Source organism: Diachasma alloeum, unplaced genomic scaffold (assembly GCF_001412515.2).
Source record: "Diachasma alloeum isolate Michigan unplaced genomic scaffold, Dall2.0 Dall_scaffold_00203, whole genome shotgun sequence".
NCBI classification, from domain to species: Eukaryota; Metazoa; Arthropoda; class Insecta; order Hymenoptera; family Braconidae; genus Diachasma; species Diachasma alloeum.
In genome coordinates, this window is record NW_021680368.1 from 2,570,283 (window position 1) to 2,593,209 (window position 22,927).

Genomic DNA, 22,927 nt, shown 5'->3' on the forward strand with positions numbered 1-22,927 from the left:
TAAATTATTCGAATAAAACGAATGATATTCGATGAGGCTGTTACAAGTATAGACTACGTATTGTTGCTAGATGGAGTATGTAATATAAAGATAATAAATTTGAATGCAAAAGATAATGGGAGAAGAGTAATATATGATATATGAAAAATGTATAAGAAATACTCGAGCAATAGCTTTATCCGTGAAATTGTTGGAGATTGGAGAAATTTTATGGTATTTTTAGTGTATAAAATAATTTTACGAGATACTTTACACAAGAATAAAGAACCTTCAACTGCCAAATAAATGAAAGACAATGTTAAATGATTAATCGTAAAATATCGAATGAAATATCACGAACATCTGCACTTGTTAGTATTCCATTATTCAGAAGCAAGGGGTTTTTTCATTCCAATTGGGAATTTTATTTTGTAATGGTGATTTTTTTTTTCAAGTTGTATATTTGTAGGCTTCAGCTATCGGTTTTCTTTCGTACTGTACATAATCGAAATGATGAAACTGTGGGGCAAAGTAAAAATCGTATTCCATTAATCTAGTAGAATGTATCCTTCACATAAAAGTTGTTATTTAGGATTCCCTCCGAGTGTTTTTATCATTAAATATTTATGTATTTATATGTGTGCACATATCCTTCAGAAAACGAAATAAATGTCATATGTGTTTGACTGGGAATTTTTCTTTTTCCATCTCTTTTCAGGATTCACATTCATTTGTTTATTGTTTGGGCTATTCAATACTCAAATATAATAAATGAATTTTGAAATAGAATAACAATGACGGTGGGATAACCCACCCTGTAGCTTCATAATTCATTAAATTATCTTATCATTCATGTTTGGAAATTTTGTATGTTCACATGAAACAATTTCTCCCTTGATAATCATCAGAAAACTATTTTGTTGATTCACACATCTTTTAATTGTTGAACTTTGCTCTTCCCCTCAGCACCAGAGCTACATTTTTTGTTCGAGAAATTTGTACGAATGATTCAACGAGATTGCTGTTTGCTTGTCGTTTCGGCTATTCAATACTCAAATACAATGAATGAATTTTTAAATAGAATAACAATGACCGTCTCAAAATGATGAGACCCATAATTAATTTGTCCCCCTCCCAGTGATAATTGCATTGAATAAAAAATCGTCTGGAGCATTGAATCAACACGGGCCCTAGGTTTTATAGATTTTTATTATTAAACCGATTTATACAGAGGTATTATTACGCAGCAGGGTCGTCGCCCTTGGTGGTGCGGGTGTAGATGAGCTGGGCATGGTGCTGGACCACCTGCTTGATCAGTCCCTTCTGCTGGAGCTCGATGAGGGCTCGCCTCGCGAGTGAACCTCTGATCTTCAGCCTCTCACTGACGATCGATGGGGTGATGAGCTTGTACTGGGGTACTTCCTTCAGAAGTTTGTCGTATGTGCCCTTGTCGAACAGCACCTGATTGTTCAACTTGTCACGGACTTTTCCCTTGGACCACTTCTGCAATTGTTCAATCAACAAAACAAATCAATAATCGTTCATGATACTCTCCTAACGATACTTCAGATGGAATTCCTCTACTTTTTATTGAATAACTTCATCAGTCTCATTAAATCAGATTTTTGCTATCACAGAATATCAAGCAAGGTTTTTGTACATCATTTAAAGTTATTCCATTAATTTATGTTCATTTTTCAAATTGTTCTTAATTTAATTTATCAAATGTTTATTAATCGTTTTTACGAAATTAATTCACCTGTTTTGAATTATAAAATATTTGAAAGGAATTGTGTGATAAATATTTAGGAAAATTCATGAATTATATTTTCTATAAATATTACAAAATATTTATAACTTTGAAAACTTTTTTTGATTTCGAAAAAATTATTCTTCAATCATTTTATGAATCTCTCCCTTCAAGTCGACATTCTAATTTTTTCATCAGATTCTAAAAATGTTTCTTGACCATAGACAATCAAATTTGGACTTTCCAAGTCAAAAATAAAATTATTGCAGAATATTTGGAAATATAGAGTCAATTGGGGGTTTAATAGAATCTCTGGCGTTTACCATAAATAAAAAAAAATTAAAATACAACGAAAGAATAAAAGTATTGACCTTCTTTTTAGCCTTGCCCCCAGACCCTCCCTCCTTCTTCTTCTGGGTTTTCTGGGGCTGCTTGGACGACCCCTTCGTGTCCTTCTTGGGCGGCTGAAAAATACCCAAAAACATTAACAATCAACATTAATAACCAACAACCCCACCCTCCCAACCCCCAAATTAGAGGTTAGAATCTCAAAAAATCTCCCGAACCCCTAAAAACCCCCAAACAATCCAAAAAATCAGGAGAAAAATCTTAAAAAATGGTAGAGCCTCCTCAGAACATAATTTCAATCTCCAAATGAATTAAATTAAACGATTCATAACTCCACGAGCACCCCAAAGGCCATGTGGTCCCACTCCACACCTCCCCAGCTCCAAAATGCATAAAATAAAATTCACTGGACACTCATATAAACAATTAAAAACGAATCAGAATCTCCACTGGGATTTCCTCGATTTATTAACGACGAGAGGACGACGGATTCTCTCGTAATTAATTAAATAATTCAACAAACACTGGACGCGAGCACTTACCATGATGGCTGACGACTCGGAAAGAGCAGGAACGAGAGCCGGAAGTCACCGACACGCCATTCTCACCTCGCGAGTCAACAAAACGTCTCGTTCCACTCACCGAAATCAAAATAAAAAAAGGATCAATCGTCTCGCTGGGTTTTGGAATAAAAAAATTTAGTTTTGTGATTGAAAATTTTTATTGAGGCTCCTGGGGGCATTTTTGGTGACTGAAGTTGTGGAATTGACAGGAGTGGCTGAAGCGTGTTCGACCATGGGACATGGCGGTTAACCCAGTGTATTATTCCAGCCGGAATCCCCAGTATTCTCGATAATCAGGCAGAATCATGAGCAAATTAATCCTCGGGAAGTAAAGGAGAGAATCAACTGGAGTGTTTCGGCGAGGACAGTCTGTGGGGATTATCGCAACTATTTTTAAGGTATTTATTCGGGGGGGAGGGACCTTAACCTGTAATTGACGTGTACGTGTCACTCGTGACAATTAAAGGAACATCCTTTAATTGCTTTTTTTGGAGTTTGGAAAATTGGGGATTAGGGGGCTGGAGGGCGGAGGTGGCTCTGGGGGTGATCTTGGGGGGTTCTGGGGAGGGAATTCGAGGCAATATGGTACGGAGCGGAGTTCATGCTCCAGTGGGTTTTACTGGAGTTCTGAGTATTTTTAAAAAATTGTAAAATGAGGGGAGATCATTTGGAGGATAGAAAACTAATATTTTAGTTTATTTGGCAGTCTAACAAAATTAGCCACGAAGCTGGAGCGAAATTATCACTCGTGATAATTTAGGGAAAATCCTACGGTTTTTTTAGTTAAAGAAATTAATTTAATTTTAATTTTTCCAAATATTTTAAACCATATTCTTGAAGTATTTGTTCATTTGTCGGTTCGTAATTCTTTCGAATCCAATTTTTTTATAAAAAAACGTCAGCGGAATATTATGGGCTAAATAATTTAAAAAAAAATAATTTTATCCAGATTTTTCACGTTTTTTTAATCAAAGAAATTAATTTAATTTTGATTTTGCCAATTATTTCAAACCATATTCTTCAATTATTTCTTCATTCGTGAGTTCTTAATTTCTTCAAATCGTATTTTTCAATCGAAGAAATCGTCAGCGGAATATTATGGGCTAGAGATAATTTGAAAAAAAAATTTAATCCATGTTTTTCACGTATTTTTTCTTTTACTATTTTGTATTCTTTATTTTTCAACCTAAAAAATTTATTGGAATGTCCAGGGGCCAGGGATAACATCCAAATCAATTTTAATGCGTTCTGAAGGTAATTAAGTGTGATATGTCACGTGAGTCGTTTCTCGTTCTCCAATCGATTTCTTGAATATTATCCACTCCAAAATGTGAGACCATTAATCGTGATGATAACTTCGTTATTTCTCATTCTTCAGCTCTTGTATCTCATTTCAAAAACTGTTGTCGAATCTTCACGAGACAGAGATAATATTTAAATCAATTCGCTGATGCATATTTTTAATGAGCGATATGTCACGTTCGAAATATCACGCTCCAGTTCTAAATTATTTAATGAAACTCGTTTAATTAAAGTAGAGTCATCACTCGTGACAATTACACGCGAATCCTTCAATTTAAATTTCAATTCAAAAAATATTCTTCAGAATCTTAAAGGGCTATAAACAATTTCAAAATCCATTTTACATTTTCTTGAGGTGCAATGTTACGTTATTATTATTATTATTATTATTATTATTATCATTATTATTATTATACTATAATTATTATATTATTATTATAATGAAATAATAAATTATTATAAAATAATAATAATAACAATAATTTTAGTAATTACTCATTAAGTTTCATAAAATGAAAATAAAATAAAAGCTCATGACAATTAAAAAAAAAATCTGTCAATTTTCATTTCTTCAAAAAAAAAAAATATTCTTCATAATCTTGAGGGCCTCTGATAATTTTAAAATGTTTAAATGTACATCTTCGATTGTTCTTTCAATTCTAAACTCTTTCTCTCCCTTCCTTATTTTTTTAATTCAAAAAATATTCAACCAAATCTTCAGCGACCAAAGATAATTTTCTTCTCAAAGCAATCAGCCCGATACGTCACGTTCGTAATATGTCGTGCTTAAATAATTCTCACCAATCACATCTCACGCAGAATAAACAAAGAACGTGTGTTCATTATCAGATAAACTTCAGTTGATGCAAAACTCCTCCTGACACCCCATGAAGGTGTAAAACTGATTTAATGAGACTGATGAAGTCAACTAGAAAGACTGAATAAAAAGCCTCGATTTTCCCTAAACTGAAGGTGCTTTTCCTGTTCCAGAAACACAAGACCTCGAAGGCAACTCCACGATGCTTCCGCTAACGCACAAGGACTCCCGGAGTTTCGGTAGCCGAATAAAAGAGAAGATAAACGGCTGGACGAGATTGATATTCTCGGACAAGAACACGCGGAATCTCTTCCTCTTTCTCCTCCTGAACTTCTCGTTCGCGTTCATCGAGCTGATCTACGGCATGTGGACGAACAGCCTGGGTCTCATATCGGACAGCTTCCACATGTTCTTCGACTGCACAGGTCTGATCTTCGGTCTGATCGCCTCGGTGATAACGAAATGGCGAGCGAACGATCGTTACACTTACGGTTACGTGAGGGCAGAGGTGCTGGCGGGCTTCGTGAATGGCTTATTCCTGCTGTTCATAGCTGGATTCATCATGTTCGAGGCGATTGAGCGAGCAATAGAGCCCCCAGAGGTCAAGCACGAGCGGCTCTTCGTGGTCTCTGTCCTGGGGCTTCTAGTGAATTTGGTTGGAATTTACGCCTTTCAGCATGGCCACGGCCACAGCCACGGGGGTGGAGGGCACGGGCACTCCCACGGGGGCCATGGACACTCCCACAATCACAATCACAGTCACGGGGGCCACGGCCACGACCACCACGACATTGAATTCGAGTCCTCATCGTCGGGAAATTCGCAGATCATGAAGAGTGTCTTCCTCCACATTCTCGCTGACACTCTGGGATCAGTCGGGGTCATTGTCTCAGCTGTTCTCATGCATCTCTTCGGCTGGATGATTGCTGATCCCATTTGCTCCATGTTCATTGCTCTTCTCATCATCATCAGTGTGGGATCACTGCTCATGGAGTCTGGGGTCATTCTCATGCAGAGGCAACCTGCTGCTCTCGATCATCTTCTACCTCAGTGCTACAATAGGATTAAGAACCTCTCTGGGGTTTATGATGTGCAGGAGCCACACTTCTGGACACTGTGCTCGGACATTTATGTCGGCAGCTTGAAGCTCGAAGTCGCCAGGACTGTTGATGCCAAGTATGTGCTTGCACAGACGCAGATGATATTTCATGCCGCTGGCGTCAGGCATCTCACAGTTCAGCTGGATTACACGCATACGTGATCCGAGGGGGGGGATGAACTCCTCAGGGGGTTCTGAGGACTCGCGGGTGCCTGATTTTTTTAAGAACATTGGGGCAGGTGATTCAGGAGCGAAGTGGTCAAATGGTTTAGGTCGATTTTGGATGTTGGCCAGTTTTCAGGGAATATCTCGGAATCTGAGGGGGATAGCAAAAATTTTGTTGGAACCTTTTTTGTAGCACTCAGTTCACTCTACAAAAAAGGTCATTACGAAAATTTTGCTATCTCCCTTAAATTCTGAAATATTTCTGAAAAACTCAACGAAAGACTAAATCGATTTGAACCGTTTTACCACTTCGCTACTGAATTATTGGGTGGGGAATGGGGTTTTTGGCGCCGGAAAGGCATTTTGGGGGGAGTTTTTTGAGGGATTAAAACGTTTGGGATCAGAGTGCAGGAGTAGGAAAGAATGGGGTAAAATGGCCATTTTTTTTGTTAGGTTTCTCAAAGGGAAACGATTCAGAGTTAATTTTGACTATTGGGGAGTTTTCGATTAATATCTGGGGATCTGAGGGAGATGGCAAAATTTTTGGTATAAGCTTTTCTGTAGAGCCGATTGAGAGCTACAACAAATGTAATTACGAAAATTTCGCTATCTCCCTTAGATTGGGGAATATTCCTCAAAAATTGAACTGGGAGATGAGTCGACTTAAACCGTTTCTAATTTAATTTCCATTTTATTGGTTTCATTTGGAATTAAATTTCATTTCCAATTAAATGGAAATTGAATGAGCTGAAGACATTTAAAAAATTAACTATCCATTTTGCCCCATTAGCCCCATGTGTTTAATATTTTCTATCCAATTTGCATAGTTAGAAAATGAAAAATTTTGTGTAAAAATTTTTGAGTTCCTGAGGGGGTTCTCAGCATTGGAGAGTGTATGGATTATTTTTAAGGAGAAAATTGTGAAATGTGAGAACTGAATGCAGTTTGCGAAGTTTATAGCTGAATTATTTTGGATTTTTTTCATTCTTTATACGAATTCCAGTGTAAATACAATTGCTGTAGAGAAGATACATCACTAATTTTTCTTTTGAGGTGCGCTTGAGGTTAATAATTACTGCCAAATCCTTGGACACGTGTGCCACACTGAGAGAAGAATTTATTAGTGCCAGAAAAATTAATTTGAGAGAGAAATTGAGAGTGGAATTTGCTCATCTCAGATAAATTAATTTGGAGTTGATAAAATTGCTGTCTCAGTGCAAGAGATGAATAGTTGTTGAATATTTTTACTTTGTTGTGAGGGATATTTGATATCCCCTTGACCATCCAGTTTTTCTCCATCTCGATGCATTTGTGGGGGACATTTGGAGATAGGATAATAGATTTTTTGTAATAGGACATTCCTAACTGTGACTCAGGGACACAAAGTCTCTGTTCTCGATCATTGGAGCGTGGATTCCGGTCAAGGACGAAAATTTTCGTGATTTATTAACTGAGTAATAATCGCCCGGTTTTTTTAATAAAGTCTTTATTATATATGTGGAGAGTGGGAGGATAACTAGGCGATAAGATGTGTACATAATCATGAATACTAGATTAATAAAATACTATGGTTTTATTTGGCGTCATCGAGTTTTTCAATTATTTGTATCGTCATCGTTATTCTATTTAAAAATTCGTTTGTTGCATTTGAGTACTGAATAGCCGAAACGACAAGAAAATAGCAATCTCGTTGAATCATTCATACAAATTTCTCGAACAAAAAATGTAGCTCTTTGGTGCTGAGGGGGAGAACAAATTTCAACAATTGAAAGATGTGTGAATCAACAAAATAGTATTCTGATGATCATCAAGGGAGAAATTGTTTCATTTGAACATACAAAATTTCCAAACATGAATGATAAGATGATTCAATGAATTATGGGTCTCATCACTTTGAGAATCTGCATTCTGCGGATTATTTCCCATAGATTGTCCGATCGAAAAATCTGATCTGATGCTGAACATTTAGGTAATACTTTGTTCATGTTTCTCTCGAGATTTGGAAGACGCAGCATGAACATGTAGATATTTTGTCTCTGCTTTCAACAACGAAACATTAGGCTCGAGAGGCTGATCATTCGCGGGGAGAACGTGCCATTTCAGGATGAGAATATCTCTCGTAAAGTGAAGCTCAATGAAAAATATTTCGTTCGAAGTCACAGGGTTGCTATCCCATCGTCATTGTTATTCTATTTAAAAATTCATTTGTTGTATTTGAGTATTGGATAGCCGAAAGGACAAGCAAATAGCAATCTCGTTGAATCATTCATACAAATTTCTCGAACAAAAAATGCAGCTCTTTGGTGCTGAGGAGAAAGCAAATTTCAACAATTAAAAAATGTGTGCATCAACAAAATAGTATTCTGATGATTATCAAGGGAGAAATTGTTTCATTTGAACATACAAAATTTCCAAACATGAATGATAAGATGATTCGATGAATTATGAAGCTACAGGATTGTCATCCCATCGTCATTGTTACTCTATTAAAAATTCATTCATTGCATTTGAGTATTGAATCGCCGAAATTACAAGCAACTAGAAATGCCATTCTCTGTTCTGTCAAAAATTCAAATCTCCACTTTCGATTGTTTTTCGCATTTTCCAAAAACGTAATGGCCGACGCATGACATACCCCGGACTTTTCACTCACTCTCCAGTAACCGACAGGTGGAATCGATAATCCAAAATTCTAGTTGCTGAAATTGATTTGGAAAAAAATTTATTGAAAACTGAGGTGGAAAATTATCAAATGAATCAATGAGGAGATTTTGGTATGGCAACGAGACTGAGCTCACTGAGCCCAAGAAACTCGGAGATAAGCGCTCTTGAGGAGCGAGGGTACATCATCGGGAAGAAGATTGGACAGGTCAATTAACTGTGACATTTACCTCTTTCCTATCCATTCACTGCTGACAACATAATAAACGAATCTTTCAATTTCCGTTAATTGTACGTTTATCTCGGTAACGAGTCCCCTCAGGTCAAAATAACAGAAAACCTTTTTTGTGGGGAATTTAATTTCCTACAAAAAATATCATATCACATTTTCCTCTAAAACCACTCGTTATCGAGATAATTTAACATTTCTGAAGACGAAAATTGAGAGCTGGAGAATTCAGTCATTTTGCTTTGCGCGGTTTCACAATTCCCCTGATTGAAATGTTCTATTCGTCAATCAGGGATCCTATGCCACGGTACACCTCGCTGAATATGTTGCCGGCAGCGGAACGAAGAAAATGCGCCTCGCGTGCAAGATATTCGACAGGGAAAAAGCGCCCAGTGATTTCCTCGATAAATTCTTTCCACGTGAGCTCGAGATTCTGACGAAAATCGAAAACCCTCACATCATACAAGTAATTCCTTTTTATCCTCGTAAACATTTCTTATTTTACCTTTTAGGGCTTCAGGAATTGATGAAGAAATTGAATACAATTGAATAGAAATTGAATTGAATAATTAAAATTACAGGAAAATAATGCAGTAGCGAAGCGGTAAAACTGTTCAAGTCGACTTAGCTCAGAATCTAAGGGAAATAACGAAATTTTTGTATAAACCTTTTTTGTAGAGCGCATTGAGGGCTACAAAAAAGGTGATGACGAAAATTTTGCTATCCCCCTTAGATTTCGAGATATTCAATAAAAGCTGGTCAATAGTAAAAATCTACTTGAACCGATTCAACGAGATTGCTATTTGCTCGTCGTTCCGGCTATTCAATACTCACACACAATAAATGATTTTTAAATAGAATAACAATGACGATGTGATGGCAATCCGCAGAATGCGGCTCCCCATCATAAACTTCGTCACGTCCCCTTTAAAACCCTCCGCCCCCAGGTCCACAGTATCCTCCAGCGCGGGCCCCGAGTCTTCATCTTCATGCGCTGCGCCGACAACGGGGACCTCCTGGACTACGTCCTCCGCCACAAACTCGTCCCCGAGCAGCAGTCCCAGACGTGGTTCCGTCAGATGGCCTCGGGCCTCCACTACCTCCACTCCAAGAACATCGCGCACCGCGACCTCAAGTGCGAGAACATCCTCCTCTCCCGAAAGTTCCACGTGAAGCTCGCGGACTTCGGCTTCGCCCGCTTCTGCGTGGACTCGGAGAACCGCCGGATCCTCAGCCACACGTACTGCGGCTCCGCGGCCTATGCAGCACCGGAAGTCGTCTCCGGCACACCGTACAACCCGAAATTGGCGGACGTCTGGTCCCTCGGGATCATCCTCTACATAATGCTCAACGGGACGATGCCCTTCAACGACGACAATCTCACGAAATTGCTTCGCGATCAGATGTCCAAGAACTGGGTTTTCGGGTCAAGAATACAGGAAACTGTCTCGTCAACGGCTAAAAGCGTTGTACGTCACATCCTCGAGCCGGATATTACTCAGAGGTTCACCCTTGATAAGGTGCTATCGCACGAGTGGGTGCGGGGTAGGAGGGATAAATCGTCGAATGGGGGTAAGAGCATCCATTCTGCTCAGCAGTCGCAGGTCATGGGGATGAGACTGTTCAAAAATGCGGAGAAATTGCAGGAAAATAGCGCAAAGTCTTCTAAGGATGCGGCGCACAGTGAGAACTCACAGAAAAGAGAGAGCAAAGTCTGAAAATTTGTACAGAATTCTTCGTGTTCGATTTTTGCATGGAAAATAAAATAAAGAACTCAATTTTTGAATAATAATATTGATAAATTTGTTTCATTAATGAGTTATGGGATTGATTTCTTGAAAAATGTGAATTATAGTCTTATGAGACTTCAAAAATGGGGAGAAATTGCAGGAAAATGGCGGAAAGTCTTCTAAGGATGCGGCGCACAGTGAGAACTCACAGAAAAGAGAGAGCAAAGTCTGAAAATTTGTACGGAATTCTTCGTGTTCGATTTTTGCATGGAAAATAAAATAAAGAACTCAATTTTTGAATAATAATATTGATAAATTTGTTTCATTAATGAGTTATGGGATTGATTTCTTGAAAAATGTGAATTATAGTCTTATGAGACTTCAAAAATGGGGAGAAATTGCAGGAAAATGGCGGAAAGTCTTCTAAGGATGCGGCGCACAGTGAGAACTCACAGAAAACAGAGAACAAAGTCTGAAAATTTGTACAGAATTTTTCGTGTTCGATTTTTGCATGGAAAATAAAATAAAGAACTCAATTTTTGAAAAATAATATTAATAATTTTGGTTCATTAATGAGTAATGGGATTGATTTCTTGAAAAATGTGAATTATAGTCTTATGAGACTTCAAAAATGGAGAGAAATTGCAGGAAAATAGCGAAAAGTCTTCTAAGGATGCGGCGCACAGTGAGAACTCACAGAAAAGAGAGAGCAAAGTCTGAAAATTTGTACAGAATTCTTCGTGTTCGATTTTTGCATGGAAAATAAAATAAAGAACTCAATTTTTGAAAAATAATATTAATAATTTTGGTTCATTAATGAGTTATGGGATTGATTTCTTGAAAAATGTGAATTATAGTCTTATGAAACTATTCAAAAATGGGGAGATTGCATTATGGAATTAATTTCTTAAGAAATGGAACGTGATGGAAACTGAAGTCTAAAAATTTTTACATGATAAATAAAATAACACTCAATTTTCGAATAATATTAATCTTCATTATACAACTATTATCTATATAATATACAAAACTAGAATTTTTCATGTATAATTTTTGGTTAAATTTACATACGAATAATAAGTAGAAGCATTAAAATCGATGAATAATGAATAACGGATGATAAGTGAAAAGAAAATAAAACATTGCTCTCACATTAACCAATAATTTACAGTTTACATCGATAAAATATTCAACTGCTGCAGGTAAGCACCTTGTGACGTAGAACACCCACCAGAGCCTGCAGCAGTGACCCTCAGATAAAAGCTCAAAAAAAAATCGAGACCTCATTTCCCGGCCTGAAATCGTTAAATTAAAATAGTAAAAAAATTCTCGTTAAAATATTAAAATAAAATTCTTTAGACACACGTATCGTACTCCATATTCATCATGATATACCACACGACAACTCCAACTAACTCGATTGACAAATCAATCATTCGACAAAGAATAGTAATTGCAGGCACTAGGGTACCTCCTATCCACGTACTCAGGTATTAGGCACTTTACATAAATAATCGGTGGACACGAATATTGATTGGATCCACCGGAAGACTCCCCCGACATCTTTATGTACAAAAAGAAAAGCCATTCTCGTGAGTGGAGGGGGTTTACACCCACCCCCCAGTCAACTTGTGGAACATCTCCTCGTTGAGAGTCTGATTGGCCTCCTTGGACCTCATCGAGAGGAAGATGTACCCCCCGATGAACTCATGAACGACTTTGCAGTCAGCTGATTGCGTCTCGAAGATGATGTTCTCCTCCTCGAACTGCACCATCATGTGCTTCACCTCCCAGTTGACGTTCCACGCCTTCATGGTGTTGTATCTCCAGGTCTTGAGGTGATCCCCACTGTGCAGATCCATCCTCATCAATCTGTTGTTGGCAATCCCCAGGAGTTCGTCCTTGGTCTTCGGTGAGAACCTGACGATGAAGAGGGAGATGCCATACTCAGGGAGGGATTGCCAGGCTTTTATGTAATTCAACTTTGCTTCGACGAGGGGAAGGTCCTTGACGTTGGCGTGAGCCTCCAGGATTCTTTGCACGAGCTTTCCCTTGAGCTTCTTCGCGAATCTGGGGGCCACGTAGTCCTCGGGGATTATGTCGAGGGAGTTGGGACTTATTGCTGGGGCTGGGGCCGGTCGCTGCAGCTGGAGGAAAGCTGTTATGCTGTTCACCTCGCTTTCGTATGAGGAATCCGCTAGGGAACGCCCTTTGGCTGCTAGGCGACAGGCTGCCATCCATTTCGCGTATTGTTGCTCCTAGAAATGATCAATTTTTCATGAACTCGCATTTAATAAATTATTTTAAGGGTTTCAGGAGTAAACAACATTACTGGAATGCTGAGAAGACTTTGAGATAGGAATTCTCAGCTAAAAGGAGACGAAAGAATTCGGTAGATGATTTGAAAAAATTGTTCCGTTCACAAAAATTGAATAAACTGAGTTGAGGGTGATTTCAATGGCATAAATAATTACAAGAAATGTTTGAAAATGCGAAGTGGTTGGGGTGTAGGCGCCGCCATCTTGAGTGGATACCCCCTCCCTCTGCCAAAGGGTTTCAAAGATGGCGGCGCCCTCACCTCGCATTTTTAAACATTGCTTAAATTTATTTATTCTCGTCAGATCAGTTTCAACTTTTTGCATGCAATTCTTATGAAAGGAACAATTTTTTAAAGCCATCTGTCAAATTTTTTCATTCCCTTTTAGCTGAGAATTCATGGCGTCAATTTTTTTTTTCCAATTTCAGTTTTCTTTTGCCTCCGGAACCTCTTATCAATGAATTATTCTCCAATTTTCTTTATCCTCAGGTAATCTTAGCAGCGAAAACAATGGAAATGCCAAATAAATTGATTTTTCATCGATGGATTCATGAATCGATTATTCATTATCAAAAATATTAACTGATTGACAAGTATGGGCACCGCCATCTTGCTTCCCTCTCCCTCTATCAATGATTTCAAAAATGGCGGCGCCCTCACCTCGCGTTTTCAAACATTTCTTAAAATTATTTATTCTCTTCAGATCAATTTCAACTTTTTGCATCCAATTCTTATGAAAGGAACAATTTTTTAAAGCCATCTTTCAGATTTTCCCATCCCCTCTTCGCTGAGAATTAATGGCCTCAATTTTTCCTCACATTTTTTTTTTTCTACTTCCGGGCCTCTCAGCGAATTATTCTCCACCTTCTCAAATCATAAAATTAAAAATATCTCATTCATCACCAGCGAAATCAGTTAAAATTCCAAATAAATCGACTCTCCACCACGAAATAAAATCCGTAATGGATTATTCATAAAATTAATGTCAACAAATCCTTGAAACTCACAGTTTCACATCTGATCCACATCTCCGTCATGCCATCAGCGCTGGGCACTTCGAGTCTAATCCCATAACGTCCCTGAGAGAGATTGACATCAGGTGTGACTTCACACCCACGTAGATTAATGACATGAGCAGGTGGCTCTGAGCTGTTGCTCTCCTCCCTGGTTTTATACAATCTCAGCTGTAAATCACGACAGGTGAACCAGTATCTCTTGTAGGCTTTGAGGGTGAATCGTTTGGGCTTGAAGAAGCGGAGGTAGTCGCAGAGCTCAGGCACCTCCATTATATTGCAGGAGCCGTTGCTGATGCTGCTGCCCTCCAATGTCACCTGGAGATCCGTCAGGGCAGCGTCGATATCGTCCTCTACCGGTGATGACGTGCCATTCGTCTCGTAGTTGGGCTGGGGAACGCTCGCCTGGAGGTTCACCTGGACCTGCGGCCCGAGAATAAATCATGCATTCAAAAGTCTCCGGATGTTTCAAGGGGTTTTTAATACCGGGGGATTATTGCTCAGGGTTTTTTCTTTGTTTGAACGTATCGAGACAGTATTATCGATCGCAACTGGACGTAGGTGTGTTACAAACGAAAACACACTGGGGTCATCGACGTGGGTCGTCGCGAGTGGGACGTGGGAGAGGTGAAGGAGGATTTCACCACGCCAATTTTGGTATCTGCGTCGGCTGATTATTCCCACTTTTTTGTTAAACATTTCCGTTTTCTTATTTATCGAGGGCTCTTGCCGGAGGTTTTCTTCGAGACGCTATTCAGACGCCTACATCATCTACGGGGAACTAAATGTATTTTGAATTGGATAATGCGCGTACGGGAGGTGGGGCAGAGTGGAGCGGTTGTGATCTACTTTAATTTTTGATATCTTTGTTTGTGAGGAGATATGGGGATTTGAGACGAGGATAAATGGCTTATTTTGCCACATCTGCCATTATCGGGAATATATTCCTAATGTTTTGATGGAGCAAGACACTTATGCGGGATTGAATAGTCATTTGTCTGGCACACGAACGATTGGGGTTCTAATCCCGAATGTTTGTTTTTTGGGCAGAATATTTATTTACTCGTGCATTCATTTTTATGTAATTTTTGCATGTGAATATATGATTGAGAATATTTCAAAATGTAAAGATTGGCTCATTTGTGTACGTGAATAATATACAAAAATGATACAGGCGAAATATATTTTAAAATATATATTTCACTGTCTGGCATGTGAACGATTGAGGTTCCACCCCAAAATATAGAAATTTGGCTCATTCTTAAATATTTTGACATATCGAGCCATTCTTTTGGTGTATTGAATAGCTACTTGTCTGGCACACGAACGACTGGGATTCAAATCCCCGATGATCGTCCATTTGTTTAAAAAATATGTGATTGAATATATTTTAAAATATATATTTCATTGTCTGGCATGTGAACGATTGAGGTTCCACCCCAAAATATAGAAATTTGGCTCATTCTTAAATATTTTGACATATTGAGTCATTCTTTTGGTGTATTGAATAGCTATTTATCTGGCACACGAACGACTGGGATTCAAATCCCCGATGATCATCCATTTGTTTAAAAAATATGTGATTGAATATATTTTAAAATATATATTTCATTGTCTGGCATGTGAACGATTGAGGTTCCACCCCAAAATATAGAAATTTGGCTCATTCTTAAATATTTTGACATATTGAGTCATTCTTTTGGTGTATTGAATAGCTATTTATCTGGCACACGAACGACTGGGGTTCAAATCCGCGATGATCGTCCATTTTTGAAAAAATATGTGATTGAATATATTTTAAAATATACATTTCATATATTTTGGGATGTGAATAGTTACTTTTCTGGCACACAAACGACTGGGGTTTAAATCCCCAATGGCCTCCACTTCTGGACAAAAAATTCATTCCACAAATCACTCAGAGTTACATATCCCTCCCCAATTCTCCATCCACACAACAAACTCTGCAATATCATCAGCATATTCCACCTATTCACAGCCATGTATTCCTCCCCACGAAGAATATGGATCGAAACTAATGTTTCACGGGGACGTAGGGTATAATCTCGTGATAAAATAGGTGTAGGTGTCTGTGAGAAATGGATCGATGAATAAACCGCAAAAGAAACTGAGCATTTTCTCCACGAGACAATGAACCCGCAAAAAATACCTGAAGTGCCGCAAACATGAGCATCTCCTCCTCGGTGCAATCAATTTCCTCGGCGAGTAGTTGCCACTTTGCCTGTTCGTAAATCATATTTATCCTCACAGCATCGGTTTTTGGATTAAGATCGTAGAACGAGTAGAACTTGAACTTGAGACGAAGTGTGTCGAATTCACGAATGCCCTGTTCCATTATCGAGAGCGATGAGTCTAGCCAAGCGACATTCATCCTCGCACGTTCAATTAAGCTCTTCGGGCGGATTAATTTCGACCGAATGTCCGGTGATACGGAGGCGGGGCTCTGCGCCAGGGACTCGGATAATCCACCGTTCAATGCCTCCAGAGACATTGTGCTGTTGTTTGCGTTGAACGAGCCAGTGCTGCCGAAACCCGAAGAGTTGTTGTTGCGCTTCCATGTGCCTGTGTGCTGCAAAGATAGGAGGTGAGCAGCTTGTCACGGACGAAAAATTTTTATAGAAAAACCTATCGAATTCGTTAGAAAATTCTATTGAATTTCTATTAAACTGTTCTCTTAGTTTTTGGGCGATTCTATTGGAATATTCAATAAAAAATATTCAATAGAATAAGTGAATGGAATTCAATTTAAAAAAAAATCTGAATTTGAAGAAATCTGAATCTGAATTTTTTTGACGAAAAATCTGATTTTTTTTTCTTTAGATGAGAAAAAATCAAGAATTTTTTTGACACCTCATAAAAAATAACCCGTTTTCACGAAATAATCCGAGCGTATTCACGAGATGTATGGCGCACCTCAGGAAAGAAAAATTGTTCTTAAAAACTGGACAGACCATTGGAAAAAAAAATATGCGGCAAAATCGGGATGAAGGAATGAAAAACCGTAAAAACCGAAAAGTACAGGTGAAATGAAATTTTAAAAAAATGAAAAATCAGTTACTGTGACTGGAGAGCTGATCGGAGTGCTGTGATTTCTGTTGTTCGGTGTCACCGGTGCGCAGAGAAACGGGCTGTTCTGCTCGAGACTGCTGTTGGAGCCCTTGGGGCTCTGCGTGACCGGTATAAAGGTATTGGTGTCCGCAGGAACATTCCACTGGCCATTCCTCTGGTTCTCAATCTTCTTCTTAGCCGACAAATCCTTCAAGTTGCATTTGAGGTGATGTGGCTCCAGTGGCTTGCAGAACGACAACTCCTCAGGATGCCTAATCCCTGTAATCGAACAGATGTGAATTGAAAAAAACATTATTAACTACTGTCTTCACCTTCGTCATCACAATGACTCGATCATTATCTCTCATTAACCCAGTTGCCTTATTACCAGCGTCAGGCACGATTCACGACCTTCGCGTGACACTCTTCCATAATTATTCACCTCTTTTACTACAATTCTCGGGGTGGAATTATTCGAAAAATTGTTGGGAGTGAGACGTACCGAGTTCCTTGCACAGATTTATAACTGCGTTGAAAGTCTTTACGGAAAAATCAACACGACAGTCGAGGCATCGCATATCCGGCAGCTGTACACGAAGGGTTTTATGCATTGGCGTGAAGTGTAATAAAGCGTCAGCAGCAACTCCGTATTGGTCCAGGGTACTGCGGGTTCTGGTTAACCAGTAATTTCGCTCGGACCACCAGAGTGCATGGTCCGACCAGTCCATTGCGATGTCTGCAACAATAACCAAGGAATTCAAATCGGAAACAAAATATTTCATTTCAGTAACGAAGTGGTAAAACGGTTCAAGCCGACTCATCTCCCAGTTGAGTTTTTCGGGAATATCTCAGAATCTAAGGGAGATAGCGAAATGTCCGTAATTACATTTGTTGTAGCTCTCAATCAGCTCTACAAAAAAGGTTATAATAAAAATTTTGGTATCTCCCTTGGATTCCGAAATATTCATTGAAAACTGGTCAATAATCAAAATTGACTTGTACCGTTTTACCACTTCACTACTGATTTCATTCAAAGTTTTCGGGTTTTTTGTGGACGACAAAAATTGAGCCGAAAATATGCTTTGAAAAAAAATGAAATAAATAAAATAGAGTTAACGTTTTCAGGAAATTTTAGTATTCTCTCGTTGTATTCACAGTCTTAATGGCTTTCCGTCATCCCCCATTTCTATAATAGCTGTATTATTCCATCAATCTCACAGCTATCGTTTCCCCTTTACCACATGCCTCCGTGCGCTTGGTATCCGGGACATGTGGGTACCTCCCCCGCTTCGAAAATTCACCCCCGCAGTCGACATCTGCTTCCCGCGATGATTTAGAACCGAGTAAAGTCTGAAAGTGAAAATTTTTATCTCCGGTGATGAGAGTGGTGCACGCAACTCTTCATTTCAGAATCTGCTTCAGTATTTTTTCCCCTCCGGGAATGGTAATTGTCTTTGCGCCCCGAGGGATAGCCGGCCTCTCGCAAAAGTGCCACTCCCGAGAGGCTCACCCGCTCCTTCAGCCCCCAAGACACCCTTTTGACGAGAAGAAGACGTGAAGGGTGTCGGATAACTTCAAGAGCTTCATACCTTTCTCATCTTACAAAGAGGGAGAGAGAATAGTGGAAATGTGCGCAGAGACGAGGCTCGGCAATTTTCCGGGGAAAAAGGTCGGCCATCTGTCGGCCATTTTCTTTCACGGTCGATTGAGTTAGTTAGGGTGCCATGACCCTGGTCAATTGGACCACCAGCATGTGGGGGAGAAAATTTTTGGGACTTCTTTTTTTTCAATTTTTCAACAACAACACATCGAAATGGTTACTTGGCGCTTTTTCATGCGTCATTTGTTGATTTCAGACTATTCACGTGTCTAATGAAAAGATTAACTGCAAGAACTTGACGCCTTTTCTTACTTCTTATTTCTTCAATTTCCCAGGCTCAATCAACAATAAATGAAGTCTTTAACATTTTTCAACTTCACATGGAAATGGTTATTTGGCGCTTCGTCATGCATCATTTGTTGATTTTAGGCAATTCATCTGTCTAATGAGTCTTCAACATTTTTCAACTTCACATGGAAATGGTTTTTTGGCGCTTTTTATGCATTATTTGTTGATTTCAGACTATTCACGTGTCTAATGACAAGATTAACTTCAAGAACTTGACGCCCTTTCTTATTTCTTCAATTTCCCAGGCTCAATCAACAATAAATGAAGTCATCAACATTTTTCAACTTCACATGGAAATGGTTATTTGGCGCTTTTTTATGCGTCATTTGTTGATTTCAGACTATTCACGTGTCTAATGACAAGATCAACTTCAAGAACTTGACGCCCTTTCTTATTTCTTCAATTGCCCAGCATCAATCAACAATAAATGAAGTCTTCAACATTTTTCAACTTCACATGGAAATGGTTATTTGGCGCTTCGTCATGCATCATTTGTTGCTTTTAGGCAATTCACGTGTCTAATGACAAGATCAACTTCAAGAACTTGACGCCCTTTCTTATTTCTTCAATTGCCCAGCATCAATCAACAATAAATGAAGTCTTCAACATTTTTCAACTTCACATGGAAATGGTTATTTGGCGCTTCGTCATGCATCATTTGTTGCTTTTAGGCAATTCACGTGTCTAATGACAAGATCAACTTCAAGAACTTGACGCCCTTTCTTATTTCTTCAATTTCCCAGGCTCAATCAACAATAAATGAAGTCCTCAACATTTTTCAACTTCACATCGAAATGGTTATTTGGCGCTTTTTCATGCATCATTTGTTGATTTTAGGCAATTCATCTGTCTAATGACAAGATCAACTTCAAGAACTTGACGCCCTTTCTTATTTCTTCAATTTCCCAGGCTCAATCAACAATAAATGAAGTCCTCAACATTTTTCAACTTCACATGGAAATGGTTTTTTGGCGCTTTTTATGCATCATTTGTTGATGTCAGACTATTCACGTGTCTAATGAAAAGATTAACTTCAAGAACTTGACGCCTTTTCTTACTTCTTATTTCTTCAATTTCCCAGCATCAATCAACAATAAATGAAGTCTTCAACATTTTTCAACTACAACACATCGAAATGGTTACTTGACGCTTTTTTATGTATGTTTTAGTTCCCCTGAGGATCCTCAGACAATTCCCGTCTCAATACGTCTCACAAATGTCTCACAAATGTCTCTCAAATGTCTCATAGAGTTCAGCAAACAACTCCGAATAGATTAAATCCCACCAAAATTAAAAAGACTAGTGAAGATAGCCCCAACGACTTGCCCCCTCCCATCTTGACTCTTTCATTTTAATCAGCCCCTCAAGCCTGCATTTCGTTTATCATGTACAACTCCTCTAGCACTCGACGCGTGCCCCAATGCCTCTGAAGAACGGAAACCGTGTACGTTACACGTGTTTCCCATCCCCAACAGGATCGTCTGGATCGGATTTCCGTTGTTGGTTAGCATTTCTTGTTACCCAAATGTTTGAGATTGTGATGAAAAGGTTGTTTATACACTCGAGGACTGGCATTGTGGGTGGAAAACTCCAGCTTTGCGGAATTTCGCCGGTCTGGTGGACAGCTGTCGTCCATAAATAGCCCCGGGTGAACCGGCATTTCCACGGAAATTGACGATAAATAGCGAGGGAGATTTCAAACAGCCCCTAGTTAACCATTCCCGGAATGGCAATTTATATTGTTTGATTCCTGAATTCTTGCGGGCAATTTAACCGAGATTACTTGGAAGCTGTTGTTCAAGTGGAACATGAGCCAGTGGTTGTTTTACTCGTCTCGGCAGCCACATGGCTCATCTGGCTGAAAGTGTCCTGGCCAACGCCCGCGATATTTGGAACAATTTCTATTTATACTGGAATGTTTATGCTATTTATGATTTAACGGTCCAGTCGTTTCAGGAAATACCAGTGTCACGAAAGAATATCACGATTTCCTGGTTCAACTCGTTTACCTATTTCCGTCGAGTACATTGAGCCGTAAAAAAAATAGCACGAAGAATACATAAAATCTAGACGCTGTGTAAGCGAGGGAATATTGAGGTCTGCGGGACGTCGCCAACGGTTGATTTTCGACGGATGTGGGTCGTGGCGTACGGGCGTGACGACAATTATTAATTTAAACAAGTCCCATTCGATAATGACGGAAAATAATACTTCAACATTTGAATTTCATTTATCCGCGTATCCGGTTTTGAGAAACACATTTCGTTCCCTGAATCGGCTCTTGTGAGTGCACATTGCCCAGTGGCTTGGGGTAAAGAAACCCATAAGTGCTGGGAGAACCACAAGAAATCCCGGAGACCATTAACATGGCTGGAGAGTGAAGACATAAAAATTGTGGAATATTTTTCGTTCTTTATTATTGGAAAATAAAGTTGAGGGAGTTGCGGACGCGGTGAATTAACTCTTTACGAGTCCTTAAATGACTGTATAAGAAGGAAATAAAAGATGAAAAAATGCTTTAACGACCCAAACCATTACGATTTGACGAAAATTTACGTTTTATTTTGTGCCAAGGGTCATAATGGCAAGAAATTTACTAAAAATCAACTCTATTCTCACATCCCCACCTATAGGAACCTAGAGAACCCCAAGCATTCTCCTAAAACAAAAATAAACTCGAAAAAAAGAGAAATCAAGATAAAAGACTGCTGAGTACTTCATAATAACCCCTTTATTTTCCCTTAATTCTCATTGTACCCTTCACAAATCCTGAGTACATCGGGGTTCACTGGAAAAACATCGAGTGGATGTATGGACTTGCAGAGTGTACACACAAGGGGGCACGTGGCACAGGAGTTTTGTCAACAAGGGAAAGAAATTCAGCCGGGGGAATTGTAAAAGTTTCGTCAAAGAAGAGGGAAAAATACTTGTGGTGAATTTCGCATGAATTCCTCGTTGAATTTTCAACGGTTGCATTGTTGTGGCACCCCTCGGGTCGAGGTACAAAGAGGGTTGCAGAAGAAAAATATAAATCCCCAAGGCCTTTACAACTGGATATTGAAATATTAGTCTTCCCTCTGACGTGGCCAACGCCTTTTCTCAATTAACAGGATCTCTGTGACATTTTTTATGACTTCACGTGTTTGGATACGACGAATAAAAGGCGGAATGCATCGGGCTCGATTTAATTCTCAAGCATTTCTTCTTGTAAATGACAGGGGGAGGGAAATATTTGCGCCACTGGTGGGCCCTTAATTCACGCATCTAAAATAAGAAATGAGTCAGAGTCATCCTGGTATGCCTCTAACTGAAATGCTTAATACATTTGTATCACCCGTGGCGCCCGACAAACAGAATAGACTGGTATCTTTAAAGTTGGATGAATAAAGTACAGTTGAGTCGTTGAGTGTAACGAGGAAAAATAAATTCTAATGGTTGAAAAAAATTATTCATCATTTGTCGTTTTTCCCGTGACCTCCAACTTTGATGAACGAAAGAAATTTATTCATCAAAATGTTTCCTCAATTATTTTTTTTAACAATAGTCTCTCGTTTGACTAGGGTACAGCAACATAAATTATTTACTACAAAAGTCCAACACTGACGATAATTTTTATATTGGGCTTGGAATTTTTGTTTATTTTTTATGATTTTTCGAGATGTTTTCGACATTTTAATTCGCAAAATTTAAATGATGTTTATACTACTTTGAAGTAGTATGAATCGACTCCAGTTGGGTCGTTGAGTGTAACGAGAAAAAATAAATTCAAGAAGTAAAAAAAATTATTTATCATTAATAATCAATAATTGATAATTAATTAATAATTTTTCCCATGAATTTTGCAATATTCAAAATTAAAATTATGTTTATCCTACTTTAATTCGCCATTCGTTCTCAGCCGATCCGAGGCAACGGATGAATAAATCTCTCTGGAATG

The 22,927-nt window shown here is 38.8% G+C and overlaps 4 protein-coding genes across 4 annotated transcripts in view; 2 read left to right on the forward strand and 2 right to left on the reverse strand.

Moving 5' to 3' along the window:
* Positions 1 to 1,170: 1,170 nt before the first annotated feature.
* LOC107036061 (40S ribosomal protein S25) lies at positions 1,171 to 2,710 on the reverse strand. Its single transcript, XM_015253784.2, has 3 exons — positions 2,620 to 2,710; positions 2,101 to 2,193; positions 1,171 to 1,482 (listed from the first exon to the last, which is right to left on the reverse strand). Exons 1-3 carry the CDS (start codon positions 2,620 to 2,622, stop codon positions 1,219 to 1,221), a joined length of 360 nt encoding a protein of 119 aa, XP_015109270.1. The 5' UTR covers positions 2,623 to 2,710; the 3' UTR covers positions 1,171 to 1,218.
* Positions 2,696 to 6,209, forward strand: LOC107036060 (zinc transporter 7). The gene is made up of 2 exons (XM_015253783.2): positions 2,696 to 3,038; positions 4,933 to 6,209. Exon 2 carries the CDS (start codon positions 4,962 to 4,964, stop codon positions 6,018 to 6,020), a length of 1,059 nt encoding a protein of 352 aa, XP_015109269.1. The 5' UTR covers positions 2,696 to 3,038; positions 4,933 to 4,961; the 3' UTR covers positions 6,021 to 6,209.
* A 2,590-nt stretch (positions 6,210 to 8,799) lies between these two features.
* Positions 8,800 to 10,631, forward strand: LOC107035969 (testis-specific serine/threonine-protein kinase 1). Its single transcript, XM_015253638.2, has 3 exons — positions 8,800 to 8,892; positions 9,206 to 9,379; positions 9,861 to 10,631. The coding sequence occupies exons 1-3, from the start codon at positions 8,800 to 8,802 to the stop codon at positions 10,629 to 10,631; spliced, it is 1,038 nt and encodes a 345-aa protein (XP_015109124.1).
* Positions 10,632 to 11,614: 983 nt separating this feature from the next.
* LOC107036095 (unc-112-related protein) overlaps positions 11,615 to 22,927 on the reverse strand; it is a 33,877-nt gene continuing 22,564 nt past the window's right edge. Inside the window, exons 2-6 of the mRNA XM_015253833.1 lie at positions 17,545 to 17,778; positions 17,053 to 17,321; positions 16,144 to 16,563; positions 13,968 to 14,396; positions 11,615 to 12,901 (exon numbers count right to left, since the gene is read on the reverse strand). Coding sequence (XP_015109319.1) covers positions 12,251 to 12,901; positions 13,968 to 14,396; positions 16,144 to 16,563; positions 17,053 to 17,321; positions 17,545 to 17,778 — 2,003 coding nt within the window. The 3' untranslated portion in view covers positions 11,615 to 12,250. The remainder of the gene's footprint in view (positions 12,902 to 13,967; positions 14,397 to 16,143; positions 16,564 to 17,052; positions 17,322 to 17,544; positions 17,779 to 22,927) is intronic.

Bases quoted from the DNA above. Each gene is read 5' to 3' on its own strand.
- LOC107035969 (XM_015253638.2), top strand. From the start codon at position 8,800: ATGGCAACGAGACTGAGCTCACTGAGCCCAAGAAACTCGGAGATAAGC. The intron at 8,893-9,205 runs GTCAATTAACTG...TTCGTCAATCAG, and splicing joins TCGGGAAGAAGATTGGACAG to GGATCCTATGCCACGGTACA. The intron at 9,380-9,860 runs GTAATTCCTTTT...CTCCGCCCCCAG, and splicing joins AAAACCCTCACATCATACAA to GTCCACAGTATCCTCCAGCG.
- LOC107036061 (XM_015253784.2), bottom strand. The intron at 1,483-2,100 runs GTCAATACTTTT...GAACAATTGCAG, and splicing joins GGGGCAAGGCTAAAAAGAAG to AAGTGGTCCAAGGGAAAAGT.
- LOC107036060 (XM_015253783.2), top strand. From the start codon at position 4,962: ATGCTTCCGCTAACGCACAAGGACTCCCGGAGTTTCGGTAGCCGAATA.